Source organism: Enoplosus armatus, chromosome 20 (genome assembly GCF_043641665.1).
Source record: "Enoplosus armatus isolate fEnoArm2 chromosome 20, fEnoArm2.hap1, whole genome shotgun sequence".
NCBI lineage: Eukaryota > Metazoa > Chordata > Actinopteri > Centrarchiformes > Enoplosidae > Enoplosus > Enoplosus armatus.
In genome coordinates this window covers 9,709,580-9,736,323 of record NC_092199.1, presented here as the reverse complement: position 1 = coordinate 9,736,323, position 26,744 = coordinate 9,709,580, and the positions used below count along the sequence as shown (strand labels likewise).

Below are 26,744 nucleotides of genomic sequence, written 5' to 3'. Positions count from 1 at the left end.
CTATATTGCAAGCTGATGTGTGAGTATATCATGCAAGAACAAACAACTCCAACAGCACAAGTGGGACAATGAAATACCTAAATAATTTTCAGTTTATCTGAATACATTTCAGCACTGTGGCTCCCTCTTTGATCACCTGCTACTGTTTCTTTTGTGAGCAATAGGTCACTTGATTGTGAACCACAAAAACAACTCATGACATATTATTACTGCTGGGTGAAAAATGTGTTTGTATTAAAGCACTACACACAAATCAGGGACACATTCTCCCAGCTTGATTTTTGCTCTTGAATAATTTGGCATTGCGGCAGCCACTCATTGCAAAAATAGTGTATGTATAAAGTGGTGGACTGTGTTTAAATAGTAATCAAGATGTCAAAACTTTAGGATATGTTTGATTCACTTGTCCTTAAACTGAACTCCCTCATTCCTTTTAATACACGCCCTAAACTAAATAGTCCGGTAGACGTTTGGTTATTAATTGATAGCTGACTGGAACACTGTGCAAAAAAATATTCAGCTATAATAATTTCCAAATGTCCGTGGCTGCGGAACAATAAGCATGGCTAATGTTGGCTCTAGTCTTTGCAAGCATTAGCTTTTGTATCGACTGATGTTGTGAAAAGTTGATATGAATAAAGCTGAATTATGTCAGTTTTGTTGGCTATTAGCGTGCTGATTTTTTTTAATTAGGATTAACTGAATGCTGTAAAAAAAAAATTTAATATGTTTGTGGACAAAATCACCAGGCTGTTGTAATTATTGAATGTTAAATCTTAAAGGTCTAAAAACTGAAAGGCAGCTGCTTATCTCTACAATTCACCAAAAAATGTACAGCCTCCTGATGTTAAATGGGTAAGTCTGTAATCCAGCGCATATTTTAATGGCTTCTTCTCTGTATGTGCCTTTACTGGACAGAATAGAGAGAGTCAGAAAGGGCTGGGAGACACATGTAGCTAGGTTTAAGACAGTATGTCACATGAACAGAATGGACACCTTTCTCCACAGAACCAGCAGGAAACCCCCAACACAGCCAATGTATCTGTCTACTCAGCATGTGAAAAACTGCTCACTGACTCGACCTAAGCATATTGATTAATCTGCGACACGCTGATTTCCTCAAAATCCAATCATGATAATGGCATCTTGGTGATTGATCAAATTCCACAAATGAAAACAATGATTGACTACCGGCGGTGTAATGATTACACATTGACTTGGATGCATCAGATTTTGCTGGCAAAGCAACTCAGAAATATGCTTGAGAATAGGCAGAACAGAGGGCGCTGTGCTGGTCAGTTTATTCAGAATGTAACAACATTGGGAAATGATTTTTCCTCACTGACAAGTGTACAACAAGCACTATGCTACATGGACAGAGGGTGTTAGTCTGACTGTTTAGGAACCCTAACAACCACTGGATTTTGGCAATCCCCTGACTTTTCCTCTAGCGCCACCACAAGGTCAAACAGTTTATTTGTCGTTTATGACCAAATATATGCAAAACTACTGTTCTATGTACAGCCTAATAGAGCTGCTTGTGTGGTTACAGACTGTTACTCTTTTTGGTTAAAGAGCAGACTACTTATTCTTTTATTTTTATCTTTTTATTGTTTGTCTATATTTTCAGTGATTTATGTGATGTCTACATTGTTTTAGCAGGTGAATCAATCTGCACATGCTCACACCACTGATGAAGCCTATGATACACAAGTAACCTTTTTGCAGCAATATTGATGGGCCTTATTGACATGCTTTTATGGGGCATTTCTCCTGAAAGCTCACAATGTGGTCCAGTTTCTCAGGTCAATAGCTGAAAGCATCTCAACATCATCCATCACAGTCTAGTTCTCCCCTGCCTCCTCCTACTCCGAGCAAGCCGAACAGATGATTGACTGTCAGCTGCCCTCCGTGAAGCACCTGCATGACACTGTGGAGAATAAAAAGCCAGGACGAGTTGGCACCGTCCCTGCAGCCACACATGACAAGCTTTTGGAAAAACTTTCTGCTGTGACACAGCACTGGTCCATTAAAACAGAAAGCAACTGCCGCCTCAGCGGAGTTCTCACTAAAGTTGTCATCATAGTCAACCAGACATCTAAAAACTCCCTCTGGCCGTATACACACAACCTGAGTTCCCCATTACCTCTGCAAACATAGCTGCCTCCAATCATTGTACATCCTGCACTGTATGTCCTCGCTACACAACAATGAAAGCTTGTCTAACGCACATAACGTAATGAGACTTTGAATGAACGTGTGGAGCCTTATGTGCAGTCTGTTCTCTTCAGAATCCCATTATACAGTGCAGTTACAACACACTTATCAAGAGTTGATTCCAATGCAGCTCAATACTATCAGATTAAGTGAAAAGTAGACATTTACCAGCAATCAAACATTTTAAGTGATTTGCCAACAATGAGTGTAATAGGTGCTCTGGGAAATAAACCTTTGTGAAATTAGTTTTTGCACGTTATGTGGCTGAATGTCATTAATTGTCAAAGTGAGCCTGCACCCCATATCATCAAAGCGAATGAAGCTCTTCTGTAAACATCCCAGAGAGGGCCATTGTAGCATGCTTTATACCAGCATCCCTGCATTCTTCTGAGAATTTCAAATGGCAGCATTTGATACTGACGTTTGTGATCACAAAGCACAACCGCTTCTGCAATTCCCTTGTGGCAAAATGTTGTTAATTTTGTTGAATCTTCTGTCATTTGAAGGATGGCATGAAAGGGATTTTGTTGAATCAATGTTTAACTCTGCACATTATAATTCTCCTCAGAGGACGTCTCCTCTTCCCTATATGCTCTCTTCTCACATTTTATCACTTTGCACAATTCACTGGACATGCCATGTAAATAAAGACATCTACTTTCCCAACAATTTTGAGACACTGTGATTTTCATTTTATTAAGCTAGCTAAACCTATAATCCTTCTGTAAAACGTCTGATTCTGACTGAGGATGTGCACACAGGCAAAGCTTATGGCGTTGGCAATGTATCCAAGATATAGATTAACATAGTTGCTCCCACTCATAATCACCATAAATCTTCCTAACAATTTTACATATGATCTGTTTATTTTTGAGGTCTATGTGTTCTGCCATATTGCAGGATGATTACATTTCTCACTTGGCTGCCTCTTATATCTGGACGTGGTGAAAGTGAAAGACATGTCACAGGGCTGCAAATAAGAGGATGTCACATTTTCACCTGAAGCGTTTCCCTTTAGACAGCGCTCTGCTGAGAATGGGTGGGGCTGCTGTTGATGTGCCTGGTGCCACGCTGCTGCCCTTAACAGACGATCCATGAGAACTGCAGCTCTGCAAAAATGAAGAAGAATAGTGCATATAGTGAGCGGTAAAACATAGTAACTGTGGCTTCAGAATGTATCCTTATGCTATGCAAAATACCCAGGAATGTCGTTTCTATAGTTTAGCTTGTATTCATTTGTTATAATGATCAAAATCAAAAACAACACCTTCAGGTGTTGGTGATTATGTGAGTCAACACGGGAAATAAACTCAGGGTATAATATATAATGCTGGGGATACTGTATGCGGCTTAACAGCAAGTCCCCTCTCAGGTTGAAGTCCCCAGACAGGTTGAGGATGTTCTCTCACTGATGTATCCCCCCTCAGTCGGGCAGAGTGTCTTTAATTACACTTTACATTTTAAACTGCAGATTAGGAGGGGACGCTTTGTGAATAAACTCCACCATGGCCCTCACAGCACTCCCACTGCACTAAAGAATTAATCCCACACAAGATTACATTAATGGTTTCCTAAAGAAGTTCCCCCCTCAATTCTTTCCCTTTATTCTTATCAAAATTAACACCATTATCTTACAACAGGCCCCAGACAGAGCTCTGGCACAGCGACCATGAATGCCCCAAGAACCCCCTGTGAAGCAGTAAGTCATGAGATAATTCTGTTATTCCCGTTACATTACTTCCTGCTCTGGCCTTCCTGTCTTTCTGATTGTACATCATTAAAGCAATTGCATGTGACTTAGAGCTGGTTCAGGGTTCTCATGCCTGATAAGCCTCTTTTTCTCCCTTGCACCCCTAGCTCCCAGACAGAGCTCTTACTGCTGTTCACTAGTTGTGCAAGAAAATAGGATCATTTTGGCCACCCTCTCATATACCCTGCGGGTGCAGAACGCCTCACTTTCTGGAACAATTGCCATGGCAAACTTTCCTGGAGGATGATATCTATGTCAGGGGATAAAATAAATAGCTTGTGGCAGACAATGGCAGACCTGCACGGCGTAACCCATTTCACTTGTTCCCTCCTATCTCACTTTTACCTTGTTTTATGCCACTTGTGAAAGCCTTGGATAAACACAACGCAATGTGGATTTATTTCAAGGGGAGACAAAAGGGGAAAATACAGGAGCCTGCCAGAATAACAGAAAAATCTATCAATATGTTGACTATCAACTACATACAAGGAGAAAGAAAAACCTATGCATTCAGAGCAGCATTAATCCTCCTTGGATTACCATCAAATCACAGGTCCTGAACTGTGCATAATGGGATATTTGACCATTCTTCATGAAGGACACTCTCTGGGCCAGCAGCAGCACAAACCACCAGCACATATAGTTTACTGCTCAAACTGTGTCAACTCCCTGAGCCAGGATGTGCCTGTTACGGATAGCATACACAATTTTGGCTCTACCTGATATTAATCAGTTGTTTTAGAATTAGGCCCTGACATGCACATTAGCAAGGAGTTTGTAACTGTTGACAACATTATTAATTTTCAAACCGCACTGGGCTATCCTTTTATTAATCGTGGGGAGAAGCTTTCATATCACCCGCACTGCTGTCACAACACTTGCTGAACAAGTGGCTAATATTCTGCCTCCATTTTCTGCTCATACCGGCACACGGGTTAATTCTTTGATGACATTGTGCCTTCTGTTTTTTATTTTCTTATTTTTTAAAGCTATGATGAAAACTCCAAGAGACATACATTCATGCATATGAACTTCAGTTTGTTAGCTACTTCTGCTGGTACTTTTTGTACATCTGTACACATAATAATAAGACACTGTGTCTTTGAGAACATATGACCTCAGAGTATTGTCAAATTGACTTGGTGAAACAGAACACATCCTTGTGGCACACCAGAGCTTTTATTTAAATATTCTCAGGTCATATTTCTGTGGATTTTGGTACACAAGGCTCTGTTCTGTTGCCCTTACTATTCTCTGTCCCCATGAAGTATTCATACAGTAGGCTCACCCATAGCTTTGCATCATTCCTGAGGGTGACTCCGTTTCTTCCTAAAGTAAGGCTAGACTAGTTATTTACCACCACTCCAGCCTCTGGCGGAAGGGAATTGAGTTCTTCTGTCTTGTCTTCCCAGTCTGTGTGCCCCTATTCCTTCATGTTGGTTCATGTCTGTTTCAGTGCAGTGTGTCTCATGGGTGTGTCCCCTATCTCTTTTTATTTGAGATATAATTCTGTTGCCACAGAGGTGTTGATTCAACTCTCAGAGGGGGTGGGAGGGGTTTAACTATGCAACTACATTTCTCTTTGGTTTCCTATTGCCTTAAAAGCACCTTAAAACGAATCATGCTATCAAATATGACTCATACATAACAATTTACAGGTAAGTGCAGGAGCGTGTGCAATTCACATGGCCATTCAACCAAGTCAGCTTTAACAGTTCAGGGCTGTAAAGTACACAGAGAATAGAGGCAGTGCAGGTGCCCAGATTCCTATTTTAAAAAGGTGTCGAGGGTTTAGTAACTTCTTAGTTGGCTCAGACTTGGAGCATTGCTGCAGAAATCATTGTGTAACAATGATGTCAGCATATACTGCATAAGTCTTTGCATTTGCTACTCAGCACACCTTGAGGGAAAATGTCCTGGTCTATAACGAGTTCAGGGAGTTGACATATTTTTGGGGAAGTTAAAGACACTGGAGAGGTGCATCAGTTTATCACAGAGATGGTTTGGAAGCCATCGACCATAATGGACTTTCATCCTCCCCTCTGCACCTGCCTCCACAGAGCCAGCCTTTTGTTTCCAGCTCAATGTGCTCATCCTCCACCTTAACTGCCTCAAACGCAGTCAGTAAGAACCGCTGTGTTCTGATGCTGAGTAGTTATGCAGCATACATGAAATGTTTTGAGCCTCTTTAAGAACACTCTGCTCTGTTCTTCCTTGTTGAGCATTTCCATTTTGTCAGCCTCATCCTTTAAAGAAAAACCCAGAGAACTTGTGCGGCTGCACCACCCACGGCACATGTCCTCTCCCTAGATGGTTGCTAGCTGAGGGAGTGGGTGGGAGAGAGGCAGTGGTCTGGGGTCGCCGTGTCAAATCTGTGGAAAAATAGGTTTCACTTGTTAATCTTTCCTCGGTCTGTTCAGCTCATGCCCCCTCTTGGGTGCTTACAGCTAGTGATCTTTCACATCCCACCTTAAGCTTCCTTCACACTGTTCTATTATAGCTTGTGTTTCTGTGTTGTTGTGTTATTGCTGTCTTTTATTTTTGTCTTTGCCTTCCTCCTTGCTTCCTCCCCTTGCCCAGCTCTGAGAGCATTTTGTGGCTGGATACAGGGCTTCACTACATACTGAGCCCTCATACATTGAATACATTGGTGTCACCACATCCTCACAGTCATGGTGTTGATATAATTGCCTCTTATTGTGCTATGGAACAATAGTCCTGCATCTGACTGAAATTAAACATTAAACTGGGCTCCGATTTGTGTCTAGACTGGCCTGGTGTCAGTTGAACTTTACAGACCTTTATTATGTTTTTGTGCAGTGTTGATAATTTGTATGTGCAGCAGTGAAATCATTTGATGGGTTCTGGCTTATTTGAAATTCATTTTTTTTATTTGACTTAAACACAGCTACTTAACAGCTACACCACCACACAACACCATTCACTTCAAATGTTGTACCATTTCTTAGCTGTCAACCACTCGAAGCCATAATTTCCGATGACACCCTCAAAAAGCTTTCAGATTGTGCCAACTGCAGTTCCGTGGGTGGGGCTAGCTTGAGGGGTGTTTGTTTCAGCGTGTGACACGAGACACTGTTGCATTATTAAAGAGCCTCGGCGCAGGCTACATTTGGCAAAGTACTAAAACAGAAATGACAGAGCAAGGCTGAACCTGAATGAGCAATTTCAGGCAACAACAAATACAAACTGTGTCTAAAACAAACGTGTTGGTTTTCATACCACCGTCTTGTTTGTATATATCCACCATCTATAAAAAGCAGGTGCACATTAGCACAGGTACATGATAGGAAAGTAGCGATGGGTATAACTCCCTCCAACAATGGAAGAAAGCTGCACACTGAACAAATTCCTAATCAATAAAACAACATCTTATGAAGGAGGGAAAAAAAAAGTGTGCAGGAGCAAATAATAAATGAACACAATATGTGACCATTTTTCTAACACCGTGCATTCAGGAAAGTGCTAATGCGTTACGGCGATTGCACTCTTTTGATGAGACCTTTACAAGTGTGCATTAGGCTGCAATTACCTTGGGATACTGTGGAGACATCAGCCGTATCAATGCCATCTACATCCTGCTCTGCTCTGAATGTCTGGGGCAGTTCTCTCTCCCGGAGCGTCTGCCACTGCAGGCTGCAGTGGCTGGTAATTCATCGTAAGCTGCTTTTTTTGTTTTATGTCTACGCTCTGCCATTCCTTTTTTTTTTTACTTAACCAGGAGTTTGTTTTCGTGATTTTTGTTATTGTGAGAAGTAGCTGCTTCTCTCCCTTTGGCTCGTGCCGTTTCTCTCCAAAATGTCTTTGTGTTATGTTTCTCCATGAATCAATAATTTAATCACATAACTTTATCTCTTTTTCATTTCTGAGTTGGTTAAGGGATCCATGTCGCACAAACTTCTCCATCCTACTGCGAATGTTAAGGTCTGCTCCAAAAATGCAAAAGCAAAGTCACTAGAAGGCACAACCATTTGCAAAATCAAAATTTTGAAAGTGAATGCACCTGCAAAAGTTTACAGTTTGGGCATTTTCTGTAGTAAAATACCACCAGCAAAGTGCCATTTAACATTATTTGTCTGCTATACAGTATTGCTGCTGTGCTTGCATGGTGAATTCAGAATCTGTACACGCCACAGATTAGAATTTCCAATCTGCAGTTTGTCACAGGAATCTGCCATTGTGAACATGACAAGCAGATTTTTTTCCTGTATCACACATGATGCATTTACTTGAAACTATAATTCCCCACTGTCTCTCAGCCCATGTCAGATATGAGTGTGACCAAAAAAGCTTCAGCCGGCAGAGAGATTATTAAGACACACATCGTACATCATCCTGTCAAGCACTCTAAACTCTGCTTTTTAGAGAAGTGCTATACATAATAAGATGAAACTGATGATGATGATGACGATGATAAAGATGTGACTGGAAATAAATCAGGAGTAGGAAAAAGGCTTACCTTTTGGAGTTGAAGGCTGTATTGAAGCCTGGGAGTAGATTTGGACATGAGGCTAGAGGCATTGACACTGCAGTCCCTCAGGCTGCGGCTATCAGAGAAATGAGCCTGGAGTTTTTCCCTGTGTCTTCTGTGGAGGGAAGCAGGTGCAGAGAGAAAGAAAGACTAAAATGAGGTACTCCAGACAAGAGATGGACATTATAGACTGTAATTAAAAGAACAAAAATATTTACATGAGACAGAAAAAGGCAGGAAAAAGAAAGACGGTGTACTTCACTACTAAGTGTCTGGCTCTATTTGCTCTGGTAAGGGTATTTCCTGCCTCCTCTCGATGATAACGCTAACAGTTTTTAGTCCAGTCATTGATTTCTACCAACCACTTGACCAGTTCTTTATACACACATGTAACAGCACGGTAGGTGATCATATTCATTGACCTGTTACCCTTTATTCCTGACACACACACTTTACTGTATGTGCGTGAAAACAGGCACATGCATCACATACAGTACATAAGCCTTGAGATAAGTACTGCCAGTAAACCGTCACTGTCACTGTCGCCTCTTCAGGGAAAGACTTCACTTTACGACCATTCATAGTGGACAGGCGTGTATGTTAAGAGATGTGACAGTGAACGAACATACAACTTCTATTACTTCACAAAAAAAACATTTGACACTTATGGATTTTTGATTCGCCTTACGGTGAAACGAGATCTGACAACGTTTGTCAAACGTTGTAAATGCGTGAGCGCCTTGAAAGGTCAAAGTGACAAAATTAGCAGCAGTCAATTTGCCACTCACATGTGGGATTTTTTTTTTCCAGAGCTGTAACTGAAGGTTTGATGGAGGTGAAAAACTGGCTACAGAGATAGCATTAGGGGAGAAGATGTCTTGCACAAGTGAAAATTTAATCAAGGCAGCGAGCCGTGAAACGTCCATTACATGCCTTTGTGACAATATTCTGGGGAAAGGGAGGCAGAGATTTTCCAGAGACACCAGAGTTTGGAGGTTATAAGGAACATTTCTGCTTGGTAACATGTTTAATATGTATAACCGAAGACTGTGAAGTGAACATGTTGCGTTGACGGTGCCAGGTACAGTAGGTGTTAATTTAGCCATGTGCATCTGGTGACTTAAGCAGACTTTCCAGTTTTCCTACTACATAAATACCTTAAATTTGTCACCTACACATTGTAATTGCTTCCAATCTGTTCCGATCTTTACCATAAAAAAAGTGAGAACGAAAAGTAAAATGGCATCTTTTAGCAAATGCTAAATATAAAAAGAGTGTTCCTTCATTTTGGATTAAACTTTGATTGGATTAAAAAATTAATTGATGCTTAAGACTTTTGGATTAAATGTTAATTCACCATTAAATGTTCATTTTTAAATACTGGGTTGCTAAAGTCTCTCTGCAGCCGAGGCCTGTTAAATGTTTCCTGAGTAAAGGACATGCTGTTCAAATTTAAGAAGCAAATGACTAAACTGGTTGAAAAGAACAACACAACAGCAGCTAACTGATGGTCTGGAGGGACCCAGTCTCAAAAAAAATATTAACCAAATTACTAACTACCTAAACAGTCAATGAAAGCAGTGAAATACATATTCAATTTTAATTCAGGCGTGCTCAATTATTATATAAGCTTACTACATCATACAGTTCAATATGGCACATTACTGATAAGTTAATTTCATACTCCACTCCATGATAATCAGCAACTGATGGTGAATATTTGGCAAACATCAGCACTGCAGTGATATGTAGTCCCACTTCCCACTATCCTGCCTAATTACTAAATTTTATAACCACATATAATTAACTGGGCTTTGATTATCATTTCTGTGGGTAACTCTCTTATCTCTAACTCCTCTGTACGGTTTTCAAACACTATCAAGAATGCAACTTTGCGACTGGTTAATCTACTCTGTACTGATACAGATGAAATTTTTAGGTCTTTACTGAAGAGCAGAGTAAACTTAAGTATTAGCAGGAGAAGCTATCTAGCTAAGCTACACTGTCAAACAACATTTCTGGAAAAGAGATTCTATTTTAACAAGGACTCTGGATCTGGATAATTTCCGGTACATTAATTCTACTCTTGAGGACTCTCTGGCCAACCGATCTGTGCTATACTACTATTTTTATTTATCAAGACCAATTCAATCAACGCAACCTACATTAACCCCTCCCACCTTTACACTCTGCCATTACTTTTCTTTGTCTACATTCCTTTTCTTTCTTCTTCCATGCGGTGAGTAATGGACTTTGACGGGCTGCTTTTGTGCTGCCTGGTACTCGTACACACACACACACACACACACACACACACACACACACACACACGCTCAGGGTGTAATGTTTTTGAACTTACTCTAACCCTTGCCTTATCTGTGTAGTTTGTTTTGTGTGAAGTGTTTCGTGAAGCACATGCTTGCTAAAAAAACGTTTCACAAATAAATCTTACATGAGTATCTGTCCCAAATGCATCCTACACAATTTAGATTTGATGCCCTGCTAAAACATCCTCTAGCTGACTCACACTTAGAATTTCATTGGGCTCCATGCCATCATAGTAAAGTGCTCTTTCTGCACAGCCGGGGGCATACTCTACTAATGTTGTGCAGGTTGGCATCACTCACTTGTTGCGGCGGTAGAGAGCCATACATGCCACTCCAAGAAGACAGATCCCCGAGGCAATGCTGAAGATGGACAGCACCTGCCTCTGGTAGGTGTCACCGCTCTCTGCGGAGGAGAGAATACAGTTCAGGCCATTGAATTTCTACTGCGACATAAAAGGATATGGGGCTGTGATTGAACAGGGTGGAAGAAATGTATCATGAATTAACATACCGAACTCACACAAGTGGTGGATGGACGTACACACAGAGCCACACGCAGACACCCACCCACAATCTGCATTAGCATAAAGCGACCAATGCTGCTGTCAGTAAATGTCAGTGTTTGAGCATGAGATAGGGACATGGCAGACACAGGCAGGGCTCAGTGACATGTGCTAACTGAAGTGTGATAATCATTTCGTTCAGACAAACCCAGCAGGCACCACCGATGGACTTTCTGCACAGCAGGGGCCACGCTGAGTGTGTACGTGCATGTACTGTATGTGTGTCAGCATTGGGAGACTGATGGCGACAGGGAATTAGCAGCAAATGAATACTCCCGGGGCTTCTTGTCAGACCCCTGCACATCAGCAACAGAGGCTTAAGGTCACAAGCAGCTGGGACAAGTAGCAGTTGATCCCAGCAGATATCTGTCTGGCCGAGCAGCTGGATTGTGGAGCTGCACTACTTACCATAGTGCACGGTGCGGGGGTGAAGGCGGCGCGTGCACAGGCTTATCAAAATCACGACAAATCTAGTCTAGTGATCCAAAATGAGCGCAATCTAAAAACTGCAACTTGCAACTAATCCACTGTGGAGAGTTGGGACACATTTCTCTGTCCCACTGTCATTCATGACCTTGAACGCAACCTCCCGTGACTTTACTCAGTCACTCAAAAACAATAAATCCCCCAGTGTCTGATCTCACCACCTTGACAACTGCAGGCTAAAGTGAAAAAAAACATCACCACAACCTGTTCGTGACCTTTGAGGGATTGTCTTTGTGGCTTTTGATGTTGTCAACAGAGAACTGTCCTGGGAGGTCGTCTTCATCCGTGCTTGTCTACCCAGGTTTATCAACTTCCTCCAACTCTCTTTTAAGGGCACAGCGGCTGTTGGAGACCTTCCTGTGTTCAAAGCTTACACTGGAGTGCAACCAAACACTTGTTTTTTACCCCCATTTTCTTCTTCTGCATTCAGTGCTGCATCAACACACTCAAGGGATGGTGTAGCGTAACTGAGTTCAAACCTTTTTAATATTAGAATGCTTCTGACAAAAGATAAAGATAACGTCTGAACACATCCTGGAGTTACAGTATGTGGATGTGTATATATATATATATATATATATATATATATATATATATATATATACATATATATCCAAAGAGTCCAAACTGCCCACTCAGCTCCTGTGAAAAGGAGGCAGGATGGGTTTGAATTAAAATAGAGTCAGTCCAAAGAAATGCTGCGGGGGTGGCCAGCTGTGACACACTAATGCATATTTAATAGTGGAAAAACTGACAAATTGCTATGGGGATGATTTTGTATATGTCATATTTTTGGTTTTGCATTAATGTAATAATAATAAATAATGGGTTGAAATGACAACATTTTAAAGTTGAGTTGTTTTTGCTGGCATGTTATGTTGCGTGGCGTGAAAAGAGGAATTTAACGTGCAAATAACTGATTTCTGATATTGACACAACGCTGTTTATGTTTGAGGTTTATCTATGTTTTTTTCCTACACGTATAACAAACATTTAGTCTAGGATCCACTGGATATGATATAAAAGAGTTGTGTCAAAGATATGTTTGGGGCAGTGTATTTTCCAGCAGAAAAATTTACTTTATTAGCAACTTTATGAGTCAGTTTCATACAGTAAGCCTCACAGGAAATTAATACATCAGTAATAAATATTAAATATTTAACTCAAGCAAAATTAACTTGAATAGGAGAAATGAAGGTAAAATAGTAAACAAATGCAGCTTCTAAACATTTTCTGCTTCAGTTTAATATACTGAAATGTCTTTATGTGTCACACTCTATTGTGCATAATAGAACATTATCACATATGTGACACTAATAATATAATACTTCTGAGTGGTGGAGCTGTCAACAAGTGTGTTGACTCGCAGATTCTTGATCGACCCTGTAATTTGTCAGGAACACAGCAGTGGATATCTCCGAGCTAATCTTTACAAATGAACAACAGAAGTTGCCTCTGTTCTTTGTTTCTAAATAATGTGTCACTTGTATATCTGTGCCCCTGTAAACCCCTCCGGCCTTTACCATCAGTGAAATGACCTCTCCGACGGTCGCATCTTTGAAATATATGGGAAATGTCTTTCCCTACCGCCACATCATCAGCGTTCATGTCGAGCACCACCTGAGACAAGCCTCTGCCTTTTTTTTTTTTTGTGGATAGATGAAATAGGCTTTTCCAAAATCTGAACATAAAAACAGCTGTCTGCAAAGCTGTGCTGAACGGCTGCAAGGAAAAACCAACATGCAGTCTGTACATAAAACCATTACAGACCTTTTATTCCCGATGCCTACAAGGCATTCTTGAAATGAGATGCAAGAGCATGTTGGGAAACGGAACAAAGTGAACAGCCTCAGCTATACTGGCTTAGCCATGTCATATTGACACAAGGACAACACAATCCCATATGGCCGGCTATGCCATAGCAACCACTCTCCACGTGATTAGAAAAGAGTGCTATAATGAAGACCATGCTAAAGTATCCGTGACAAAATGGGGTATTCAGCCTGAAATACATCAGGGCAAACTAGTGAGACACACAGAGCTCCAGCTGCTGGGCTGAAGAACGCACGAAAAGACAAGATCATATTTAGAGCACTCAATCCCACTTCAAACAGAGCTTTGCTGCATTCTGACTGACTGTCTCAGACTCAGACTGTCACATATCGCACTTATATAACAGCTATCACACAATGAATAAGCAAGTGAGGATGCACAGTGATTACCTCAGAGCCCCCCCCCAAAAAAAGCTTCTGTCTGTCATCTGTCCAGCTATCAATCGATCAATCCTGTTCTCATTTCCTCTAATGCATCCGCCCACCTGCAGTAGCATTCTGAACTAATTTAGTCCCCAGATTAAAACCACTGAACTGAGGAATGTGTGTGTGTGCCGAGCGGGCTACTCCTTCCCTCTATTTCCCGGAGCAAGTGTGTGACGTGACGGCAGTGTATGAAGCCATGATAATGGAAAACTTCACAGCATGCAATGTTGGTTTTTATGTATGCACAAAAAGGAGCCAGAGAGCGAGCAAAAGACGGCAAAGAGAAAATGAAAAGCAGTGCATGTGTGGTAGAGTCTGTGTGAGTGTGGGGGATACAACTATATATTCCCAGGATGTCATTATTAAAGAAAGAGGGCAAGATCATTTGTTTTTTAACGATTTGTTAACCACCTGGAAAGTGAAAAGGCACCTAAAGTAACATCCAAAGAGGTTTGACCTGTATTTTCTTTCCGTCTTAGTAGACTTTTTGTAGGAGTGAAGTAACTCAAAACACAGACAGAAATGGCGGCTACACTGACTATGCATACATGTGGCAGGCAAGTAGACAGACACTGACACATGAACTGCTGCAGTCAGTCATTACTGCTCTATCCTTATTACATCACTCCTCTCTAACGGCACTGTTCTTCATGCAGACGGAATACACCTAATTCCCCACTACGGTGTTGCCATGGCGACTGGCCCGCATTAATTTTCCAAGGTGAGCGGCCCTGTTGTGCTGGATTGTGTGTTTTTTGTATGTGGTATTTCACAGACATGAGGGGCGCATGAAAGATTGAGCACTCCATACAGTCAATGAAAAAGTTGTCTTACCCATGAACTCGATCCCAAGTTCATCCGCTGTTCCATTCAAGGCCGGACGGCATGAGAAAAGGGAGGGAATGGGTAAGCAGAGGCAGGGAGAGAGAGAGAGAGGGAGAGAGAGAGGGAGGGAGGGGAGAAAACAGTTATAAACATGATGTGCCTCTATCTTACTCAGAATTCACCTTAGGGAGACGCACACGCTCCATAAAGTTGGCTTGACGGCTTTCTCTGACATGGCTCTCCCTTGTGCGCCAGGTAATGAGCCAGCCAGCCCTGGACGCTGGGTATGCCTTTCCGTGGTACACTCTGAATTCACACAGCCTGCAGTGGCTTTGAATGAAGAAAGAAAAACAACAAAGATATGGGGGCTGCGAGGATTAGAGGAAGGATCGTGAAACTAAAAGTTGAAAATGACATATCATATAGCTTTATGTCACTGACGTTGCTTTGCACAGGCCTTTTATATTGATTTGAGCCCGAGGCATTGCAGTAATTGTTCTCCTCTGTCTCCAAGCATAGCTTTTCAATATTCAACAAGCTGGTCACTTTAAGATGCTCCACACTGACGCACACGTTCACATGCATGCGCACCCATAGGCATTCAGTGTGTTACACTCTTGTCTGTATGTCTTTGTCTCTTGCACATACACACACACAGTCTTTCTTCATACAGTTAAGTCTTTCACCCCCAATCCCAGAGCTGGGGAAACAGATAAAAAGGAGCACTCGTGTTCTTTCCATCCTGACAGTGCCCCTTTTTCATGTCACTGTAATGTAATCTCATTTAAATTAAAATGAAACCCTCACTAGTAATTGCTTTTCTGACAGAGGTGGTCTGAGTTTTAAATAGAATGCGACTTGCCAAGCTCCTGACAGATTATGTGGTGGGCACTCACAAAAAAAAGTGGCTAAAGCAGAGGACGAAAAAAAAAGCATCTGTTTCCGGACATATTTTGATTGTACCATGGGAAAATCTGTCAGTGCTGTGGCTTTATATGTTTCAGGAGAAATGAAAAAACCCCAGAGAAGTGGAGTGAGATAGGCAAAAGACAAATGAACATTTGGATGAATGGATCATAATAATTGCACAAGGTTATCTCACTCTATTAAGGGGTGTGATTTGAGGAAATAGGTCTTTTTAATGTGAATGATCCAATAGTTAGCAAACTTATGACATTTAGGGAAAGTTTCAGAGAGCATTTAAACATATTAAATATGAAGCCAAGTTTGTCCTTCGCTCTGCCTGGCAGATTGTCATGATTGCAGCGATAACGAGAGAGAAATGAGAAAAAAGACCCCAAATTAATCAGTCAATTAAGAAATTAAATTATGTTTGTATTTATATGGGAAGCAGGTGTCATCATGTTCTTATTGAACCCAATGTAAGTTCATCATTTCCAGATTTATCTCCTGCAGCCTTGGGGATTATTTAACAAATGTCAGCATTTATTACCCGCTCCTACCGACTCCTAGTCAGTCTCATAGCAACTCACAAACTAATGATGAAAACAGTTAAGAGCCAATCAATTCTGGCCGGCGGACATTTCGCTCTTTGCCATGAGGAGTTGGCCTTGCCATGTGATATAACTGCATGATTAAGATATGGCTGACACTCTGGTTACTAGGTGCTTCCTGTCGCTGTGGCACAAACACTTGGCAAGGCTGAAGAAGTGAATGCAGTATCTTACTGATGTGGCCTGATCTGTATTATCCATTCAAGCCTTTTCCCGTGATTGGCCATGGCAACAGCCAACACTTTTCCCACTCTAAATCGCCCCGACTGTCACAGCCTGTGCAGATGATGTCATTACAACACTGATACACATCCCTTCCGCTGGAACTGCTGTGTCTGGAGACATTCACCAATCATAATACGCGCCCGGGTTCCCAATCCTTCGCCCTGGCAAGTCAAAGCACCCCGGGGAATCACTTATGGTGTCTTGTGGGAGCCTTGAGCAAGCTTGGAGAATACCTGTGCATCATGTCAGATGCTCTTGGCCCGATTAAGAGGCAGAAATCTGGCGGGTGGGAGAGACAATGGCAGGAGTGAATCAAATCCTTAATCCCCTCCTTCACTTGGGTGAGCAGGGAACTGGGGAGCCAATGTGCCTGAGTGTGTGTGTGTGTGCTATTGAACGCAATATACTGTGTAGCTACTTAAACCAGGCCTAATATCTACCGGAGATAAATAGTTCAAATTAGAGGCTTGCCTTCTTCCTCTTTGTAAATCAGCTGGGTAAAACCAAAAGCTGGCTCACTTCCCCCTTCCCCCCTCTTCAATCTTCCACCAAACATCATCTCTGTAGTCTCAAAGGTGCAACTGGCCCAACTGAACACCATTAGCTGCACGCCCTAAACTCTCTCACACTTAGGGGAGAAACTCATTGCGGTTCTTTACCAGGTAGAAACTAAATTGCAACCTTCCTCTACTCCCATGCCTCCAATTAAAGACCACACCACATCCCCACTGTGCACCAATACATAAGACCCCTTCTCCCCACCTCATCTCCAGAGCTGAGTTCACAGCAGTATAGCTGGAGTACCTGGCAGGGAGCCTCTTTCTCCTTTTGTCCCTTGGCTTTTTGAGATGTGCGCCACAGTCTCAGCTTCTCTTTCTACCTCTGAAACGATGTGTGTACGATGGAGTGGCACTGCACGCAAGCCAGTGCGGACTGCTCTTTTGAGTGGCTTTGTGGCCAGTCAATACCAAGACAAAGGATGAGGGCCGATGGATGATTTGTGACTGTAAGGTGCACAGAGATTGATTTCAGTAAAAAATAAATAAATAAAATAAAAAGGTGAAAAGACAAAAGGGTGCACGGCTGACGAAACTTTTCTCACCCCAGGGTGTGATTTGTGTCTAATGCTGCCACATCAATAAACAAAGATGTACAATTAAACTCATGGACTTAAAACCAAACTCGGGTATACACACACAGACACACACAAGGAATTGGATTTCACTGGAGCTTGTCCCACTTGTAGTTGTTTTTGGTGTGTGCATGTATGTGTGTATGTTATTACATGATTTGGCTTTTGAAAGCAGGATAATCCTCCAAACCCTTGGTAATCTGGGTAAATTTTAGATTACTCTGTATCAACAGAGATCAAAATAGGCTTCATTCCTCTCTCAAATCTTTCAGGGTACACTTATCTCTCATGGCGGTTGAGCGATTGTGGCCAAAGCACAGTTTTCTGCAGCGAACAGGTGCATGCATGGTGTGGCGATACAAGACAATTTGTATATAGCTTTGTATTACAGCTGTCAATATTACTTTTTTTCTGACAAAAGAGGTTTCGGATGAGTTCATGGCACAAAATTATTACTGAAAATTGTTTTGACAAAGCTTTAATGAGCTTTTTTTTAATAGATATTTGATGGATATTCTATATTTTTATGCCATTTACACATGCATCCATCTATTTTATGTATCAGGTTAGTCTTATAAATACTCATATGCTATAAGTATATAATGTTTATAAATTAGATTTATCATGTATGAACATTATATACTTTGAACTAACAGAACCAGAGGTAGACACGCTTTCATGGCGGTCCAGGAGTGCACGACTACAACACAATTGTATTGCAAACAACAGAAGGCAATAGAACAAAACTGAAAAAGAAAACATGACAAAAGAATGTGAACTTTCAACCCAACAAAAGTGAAAAGCGGACATGTACACAAGATTGGTATTTGGCCTTCAAGCCCCCCATATCCTTCAGCTAGATGAAAGCAAAAGCTTATATAACCATAATAAACGTTATTGGAAGGTCTATCCTTGCTTTCCACGAAATGTTTTATATTCATGACAGGTCTGGCAAGGCTGCGCTTCAGATCATATCATATAGTTCATATGCTGCATATACAGTCATGGAAAAAATTATTAGACCACCCTTGTTTTCTTCAATTTCTTGTTCATTTTAATGCCTGGTACCACTAAAGGTACATTTGTTTGGACAAATATAATGATAACAACAAAAATAGCTCATAAGAGTTTAATTTAAGAGCTGATATCTAGCCATTTTCCATGATTTTCTTGATAATAACCAAAATCACTTAAGTTCTTACATCAATAGCTATGGCATTGTACTGCCAAAAACAGTGCTTTTAGGCATTCCATGTTTTCTTTTCTGTCTGTTTTAGTCACATGATACACACAGGAGTTAGTACTTGATTGCATAACCATTGTTTTTGATGACTGCAGCAATGCGTCTTGGCATGCTCTCCACCAGCTTCTGACATTGTTCTGCTGTCACAGCAGCCCATTCCTGTTGCACAAATTCAAACAAATTTGCTTTGTTTTTGGGCTTGTGGTTCTCCATTTTGAGTTTGATGATTTTCCACAGGTTTTCCATTGGATTTAGATCTGGTGATTGAGCAGGCCAAGGCATGGTTCGAATGTTCTGGTTCTCCATCCAGGCTTTAACTGACCTTGCCGTGTGGCAAGGGGCATTGTCTTGTTGGAAAATCCAGTCATTCGAGGCAGGAAAGAGTTTTCCAGCTGATGGAAGAAGACTGTTTTCAAGAGTAGCCCTGTACATGACCTGGTTCATTCGCCCTTCACACAATTGCATTTGCCCTGTTCCACCCATACTGAAACAACCCCAGATCATCACTGATCCACCCCCATGTTTTACTGTAGGGGCAAGACAGTCTGGTTTGTAGGCTTCTCCAGGCTTCCTCCTAACCAGTAAGTTGGCTGGAGTGGGCATCAACTCAGAATTGGATTCATCACTGAAGAGAACCTTAGCCCAATCATCAACAGTCCAATCCTTGTGATCCCTAGCAAAGAATAACCGGGCCTTCCTCTGCCTTTCGTTGATGAAGGGCTTCTTCCGTGCCCTGTGTGACTTCAGACCAGCTTCAAGAAGTCGGTTTCGAACTGTCCTTGCCGAACAAGTCACATTTCTCGACAGTGCCCACTCATTTTTAAGGTCCCTGGAGGTCTGACGACGATTCCTGACACAGGAACGGATGAGTGCACGGTCATCTCGTAGGGTAGAAAGACGTTTCCTGCCTCGACCAGCTAGCAATTTGGTAGTACCATGTTCGGCTTGTTTTTTCTTGGTGTAATGAACGGCTGTCTTGGAGATCTTCAGTTTTTTGGCTACCTGTCTCTCACTCATGCCAATTTCCAGCAGTGCCAAGATGGCTGCCTTTGTGGCTTCACATAATTCTTTTGTTTTAGGCATTATGTGAGAGCTGACAACTTCTGAGTTGTGCTACGGCTTGAATGTAAGCAGGAAACCACTCCAGGCCTTTGCATGTGCAGTGCTGCTTATGACATGAAATGGCCTCTTATATACCCTGGGAATACAATTAAGCTTAAGCATGTCAAATAGGACATAAAGTATTATGTAATCAGCTGCATTTTTTGTCGTGTTCATTGTATTCTTCAGGTAATATACCTTTAGTGGTACCAGGCATTAAAATGAACAAGAAATTGAAGAAAACAAGGGTGGTCTAATAATTTTTTCCATGACTGTATATGTATATGTAGTGTATACAGTGGGGGGGGGGTGAGGATGATTCTGAGCCACAAGAGTTCCATATGGAGCCTAATTTCATGACACATCTGCAATGGGAGGTGACTTACATACAGTCTGTGACACACCAACACTCATCCACCTTCTTCCTGCAGCAACCAACCAAGTCTTCCACATGCAGAATGTTTTCTCTCTCTCAAAATAAGCCTGGAATATTGTGTACAAGTAATGACGTGGAAATGTTATTCATATATTTATTTGTATGCATTTTTATTCCCCCCGACTATGTTGGACTCTAAATATATCCACATTTTGTATTTGTATACTTTCTTTCAAATAAATGTATCTGCATAGGTAAAAGGTGTGTGTGTGTGTGTATGTGTGTGTGTGTGTGTGTGTGTGTGTGTGTGTGTGTGTGTGGGGGGGGTGCTAATAGATATAGCTTTGTTTTAAGGGGTCAAAGATGAAAAGGTTGGGAATCACTGCTTTAAACTACCCTGGTTGCAACACATGAGCAGCAGCAAGAGCAGAAACAGCGCAAACAATAGCTTTGCAGCTTAAGAGTTAATTCTGTTGTCTGGGAGATTTCTACTCTGAAGCATTGTGTTTCCCCACATGCTGATCACACTGTTTTACAGGCTTACCTTTAGCGACTGTAAAAGCATGTCCCTGAAACACAGTTTTTTTAGTCATCTGAAAGGTATATTGTATGTTTAATCCACCGACAAAATCCATCCTTTTTAATTTGCTGCTTCAATCCTGCTATATTTTAAAGTCAGGTATTCATAGTGATCTTTTCCCAAGAATCATTTTGGTAAAGTGCTTTCAGTAAGCTCATACACGGCAGCAAATATAGTTTTTAAAATTGTAAATAATAACAAATGTTTAAACAGTTTATTTTACTGCTGTCTTAAAAAAGTAGAGGTGCATAAAATAACATATAGCACATTAAACAAAACCTCTTTTATCTGAGGTACATTTTTGATACAATGAAATGAAAATGTCCTATAAATGTGTTGCAATCTTCTGTATTTGTTTCTTCAGGTGTCCATTTTTGGGGCAAAACACAACAAGCAGCAGCTTATCTCAAATAACAACATAAAAATCTTCCGATCTGGACACGCAGGAAAATTGATGTCTGCCTATAGAAGATAAAACAAATCCCATCGTGAAAACTGGGTGCCATGAGGGAGCATGAGACATGCTTCGTGACACTGGCTTGTGACCCCATTAATGGACTCTCAGTGGGGCTGGTGGCATCAAACAGAAGGCAATAGGAGTTAAGTTTTCTCTCTGACTCCTGGTGCAGAGGAGCCAAGTCACTCCATAAAACAGTGTGAATTTGTAAAGCCACAGTCTCATGGGAAAGGCTTGGGGCCTCCAATTTCTCCTCCTTGTACCTCTGACTTTAGCTTTATTTTTTAACTGCACTACACAGCCATCATGGGGATTCAAACTGAAGACTTTGCTTCCTTTCAGCCAGACTAAAGCAAAGCAAGATTAAAGGCCGTAATAAAAGATACAGGAGGTTTTATGCGCAGGGTTTAATCCTAATATCTCCATGGTAGCACTGTACCTATGTAGGCCAATAAAGAAACACAGTCTCGTGATACACATTTTGACTCTGTCTAGTAACTAAATAATGTTTTTTTATTACTCTAATAATTGCAAAATTGAGATTGAAATGAAAATCTCCACATTATGACACTATTAATCAATGTATGACCAACTGTTGTGAAAAAATACTCAGCTATTTACCTTTACGTTATCTGGTACTCATTTTAGGTAAAAGAAATCCATTTTTTAAGACATCACCAACGCACAAGTGGCCAGAACGATACAACTTTTCAATCTTCGGCAATATGTGAGTACTTTATATTATATCATATTATATTTATATAACAAGAAAGTCTAACGATCAGTTTTGGATTATAAAAATATCATCAATTGGCTATAAAAGTTTCTATTTACTGGAAATTAGTTGTGTTTATGCCGACATTAATGAGTTGGCAGTAGAGAACAGAGGGGAAATGAGGGGTGAGAGGGATGGGCAGCGACATGCAACAACCCAGTTAGACTCGAACTGGAGACATTGTGGTCTTGGTTGGTGCCTGAACCCCTGGGCCCCCAGGGTGCCCCACAAGCTAGTTTTTTATACAGGCTTAGGTACAGGGTTAGGGTTGCAAGAGTTAACAAAAGGCTGATCTCACTTGATTTATATTTATCTTGTTGACAGAAACAGTACAGTCAGAGATTCGCTCGAGGCCATGTAACATGTACTTGTTATGTATTTGTTTTCATGTCGCAGATCAATACACCAATACTGTAGGACAGAAAATAGAAAAGAGAGCGTACTTGGGTCTGACAAGATAGCATCTGTCTTGGGTACAAACTGGTCACAGCGTAGTCCATGGTAGCCCTCCTTACACCTGCAAGAGAGAGAGAAAGAGAGATATATATATATATAAATGAGAGATTAGAAGTAAGACAAACCAAGCAAGAAGTACCAAAGTATGGCATGAACTATCAGCTGAAGAGACTTTCAGATAAGGAAAGTTGAGAGCAGGAAACCTAGAAAGAAGACTGAATGGACGGTAAAAAAGCGGAGCGTTCACTGAGGGCTGAGGTGGTGGAGGGAGATACACAGAAACTGTCAAGAGGGGTGGGGTGAGAAGAAAGAGAAGAAGGGGAAGATAGTTGGGCAGGCATAAGCAGCGCCTGCAGCCTCACTGATAGCACATGACTGACAGGAATGCCAGGTCCCAGTGGAAGAAATGGGGAACTGGGATGGAGAGTACTTGGCATGATGCAGACGACGCAAGATCTACAGTGGAAGCGAAGCTGCCATAGTTGGAACGCTCATATAAACAAAGTCCTGGCACAGTCCAGATTATTTGCCTTCACCATCAAACAAATATCCCTGCAGTGATGATGCCTGCAGATCCCCCAGCAACTGTCACAAATACATCCACTGAAATTATGACATCTGAAGTTTGGCTGTGCATGTTGCAATATTTTTGCAATAGCCTTTAATATGCAAAAACTCTGAATAATGCATGTATAATTATTCTGTTTTTAAAAAAAAATGTTTTACCATTGCTATGCTGATCACTGAATGAATGAAAGAATGAAAAAGAAAAACTCTTGAAAAACATACTTGTACTGTCAGAATAAAATAATATTTTACAAAGAGTTACACAAGACCCACAAATATAAAGTTTGGAGTTGCTCCTCAGCACTCAGCCCTAGTTTGGCACAATCCTTTTGTCTCAAAGAGGACTTAGCCATTTTTTATTCCCATCTTCAATAGCGGCCATACTGTGAGCACATTCAGTGGGCTGATCCATCCCTCTGCTCTTTCACGGCTTAGGGGAGACAATTGGGGGATTTGCTTTGATGTGTCTGTTTCAACATAAACTTGTACATGAGTGAGCGATATGTCAGCGTTGTCTATATTTTCTTTATTTCACCAGTCGATGACACATTGTAGGTAAACTGGGGGGATTTACACTCACACATTACCCATCAATATCTGTCCACCACATTTCTGCCAGTGTCACCAGTCCCACCTAGAGTATAATGTATTGGATTGAAAAGTGGACCGTTCACGCTCACTCAGCTTGGCTTGACCTGATAGCTTGAAGAAAAATGAAACAACACTGCTAAACTGAGCAGCAGTGGAGATCACAAGTTGTTGGTTAAGGCGGGAATAAGAGTGAAAACTGTGATAGATTGTCATCTTTCTTTGTTTTTACTTCTCAAGCTGCAGCTTCAGCTCCATTTGTTCACCGTCTCAGCTCAATATGTGCAGTTTCCTATCTCTCCTGCTTTTTCTATGGAACACAGTATGATACTGCATTGATGAAAATAAATAGGGTACAGTACATGGTGGTCCTCTAATTTCACGCTGGTTTAAAGCTGATGGTGGTGCTAATGCATGTGCATGTGCATTGCGTTGGGCGTTTGTTTGGTGATTTTATGGCTCCAAAGGAAAATGCTGCGTACTTCAAATGTTAGGTTGAGTGGCTCACTTGTGCAGATTACATGGCACAGTGCAATTTTGTATGTTTTGGGATACAAATTGTGTTTAAATTTGCGCTGCCTTTAAAAAAGCAAATTGAAGGACGTATAAAATGTTTGAAATGGTTGGTGTGCTGGAGAGTGAATTTGGAAAGCTTCTGAGATCTCAGTGCTGTTCACAGTCGTCATCGTCCCTGTCAAGCTGCGGGGCGTGATCGCTGAAATGGTCATTTTGTGTTATGTGGCAGTAAAAACTCTCTAACTGCACCTTTAAATAGTGCGACTCATTACTGTTCAACTGATGTGTGAAAAATACCATTGAATCAAACCCTCTAAATCTTAATCTCACACTCTTAGTGTCATTTCATTTCCAAAGTAATAAGCAAAACACACAAAACCTCTGTAGTTCTGGGCTCAGGCAACCAAAGGAGGGGATAAAGTACTTGAATCTCTCCTGTCATTGTCTCTCCCACAGCCAGACTTCTACCTCTTAATCAGCGTGGAAAAAAATGGCAAATGCAATACCCTGTTATGTGCCAAACTCTCTCTCACTTGCCAAACACTTTCTGTCACGCATATACACACACTGACAGAAGACTATGCCATGTTATGTTGTCCTATAGAGCAGCACACAGAGCTACCAATAGATTATACTCTGGCTGAACATTGATAAAATCTGATATTTTGCACCGAAAAGAATACAAATAATAAGGCAATATTTGTGGTCTGACTATTGCTGCTCCCTGGAGATACTTTGGGGAAACGCTCATTAGTAAAACAAATATGGTGCCCCAACAAATAGAGGGTTATTAAGATTAAGCCATTGTATTCATACAGCATATTGCCCAGCTCTTGACCACTGTGCACTTGTGAGCCAGGACTGGTTTGATTAATTATTGGCATAACACAGTAGCTAGTATAATAGCAATTTTTGTGCTGAATAGCATCAGTTGGATTCTTAAGCCAACATGATTTAAGCAATCTGAAAAGGAAGCTTTGAGGAATAAAAATATGAAATAGAATATCCATTTAAAAAGTTATCATTAATCAGTGTAGAGATAGACCATTAAATCAGACTGAACATTTTAGTGAAATGGAATATGCAAAAGAACATGCCATGTGATGCGTAAAGCACCAGTCCAAATGACTAATGCAAAGATATCAGATTAATTACCAAATTAAAACTGCTTTTGTATGGGAGAAATTAAGTCTGGCCACAGTGGGAGAGGATTAAAATAAGAGAATCCCAAGAGAAGCTGGAGTTTTGACACATATATTCATCTTACATCCAATGACCCATCTGTGTTGACCTTTGGTGAGAAAGGTTATCAAATGCATGCCACAGGAAACAGGGAAGCTTTAGCTTTGACTAATGTTCATGTTACTGATGCTGACACCTTTTGGCCGGCCAGATATAAACTTTGGGCACCCCTATGTTGATCCTTGATTTGGTATTTAAAACAGAGCACCGAGCAAACCCTTTTTTTTATCAGGGTGCCAATCTGAGTCAAACAGCCAATCATGTAGTGCAAAATCACGGGAGGAACCCCGGCCGACCACTCAGATTTCAAGGGTAAACCGTCCCTCCCCTCCCATAGCTCGGCTCTGCCCTACATCACACCTTCTATCCCTGGGTGTGAGCTGAGACGCCTAGTTAGTATTCTGAATCACAAACCCAAAGGCAGAAAGCCTGTCTGGCTATCTGTTTACGTCTGGGCTTGCTTTCTGTTTGTCTAAGTCTCCATCTCTCCCCTCCTACCGTCTTTGTAGCACTGTGAAACAAGCTCAGCCACCCCTCAATGAGATGCAAACAATGCTTTGTAAATGTGTTTGTGTGAACATGGCGTCGAATGCCTGAATGGATGACAAACAATGTGAGATAATGACGCGCTTTGAGTATGTGTTTGGGTGTGTATCTCCAATGTGGGAAATGAGAGAAGAAGAGCTTGTATTTATGTATGTGTGCGTTGGTTGTGTTTCAGACGGGGGGAAATGTCTCAAAGAGAACCCAGATGTGTGAGCGGATTGGGGCACATATGACAGCTTTCTCGAGCATGTGTGTTTATATCCTGCAGCCTCTGTGTGTGTGTGTGTGTGTGTGTGTGTGAGCAGCAGCCATAGACTCAGAGCATGTTTTCCCCCACTGCTCCAGAGCTGTCTGTGACTACCCAGCTGCTTTTAACACATGTTCCAGTCACAGATAAAGCACACCTCGGAGTCTGGAGGATGACGGAGGGGTGGGGCGCGCTGCCTCATAACTAATCACCATCCTGCCTGTTAATTAGCGTGAAGAAAAATGGAGGATAGTTTGAGTGCAA

General features: G+C 41.4%; 1 protein-coding gene across 1 annotated transcript in view; it reads right to left on the bottom strand.

Annotated features, from left to right (window-relative positions):
• Positions 1–26,744, bottom strand: part of nrg3b (neuregulin 3b) — a 173,493-nt gene that overhangs the window by 4,737 nt on the left and 142,012 nt on the right. The window contains 5 exon segments of the mRNA XM_070927600.1: positions 3,217–3,326; positions 8,445–8,571; positions 11,084–11,186; positions 14,925–14,951; positions 22,762–22,835. Of these exon segments, the coding sequence (XP_070783701.1) occupies positions 3,217–3,326; positions 8,445–8,571; positions 11,084–11,186; positions 14,925–14,951; positions 22,762–22,835 (441 nt within the window).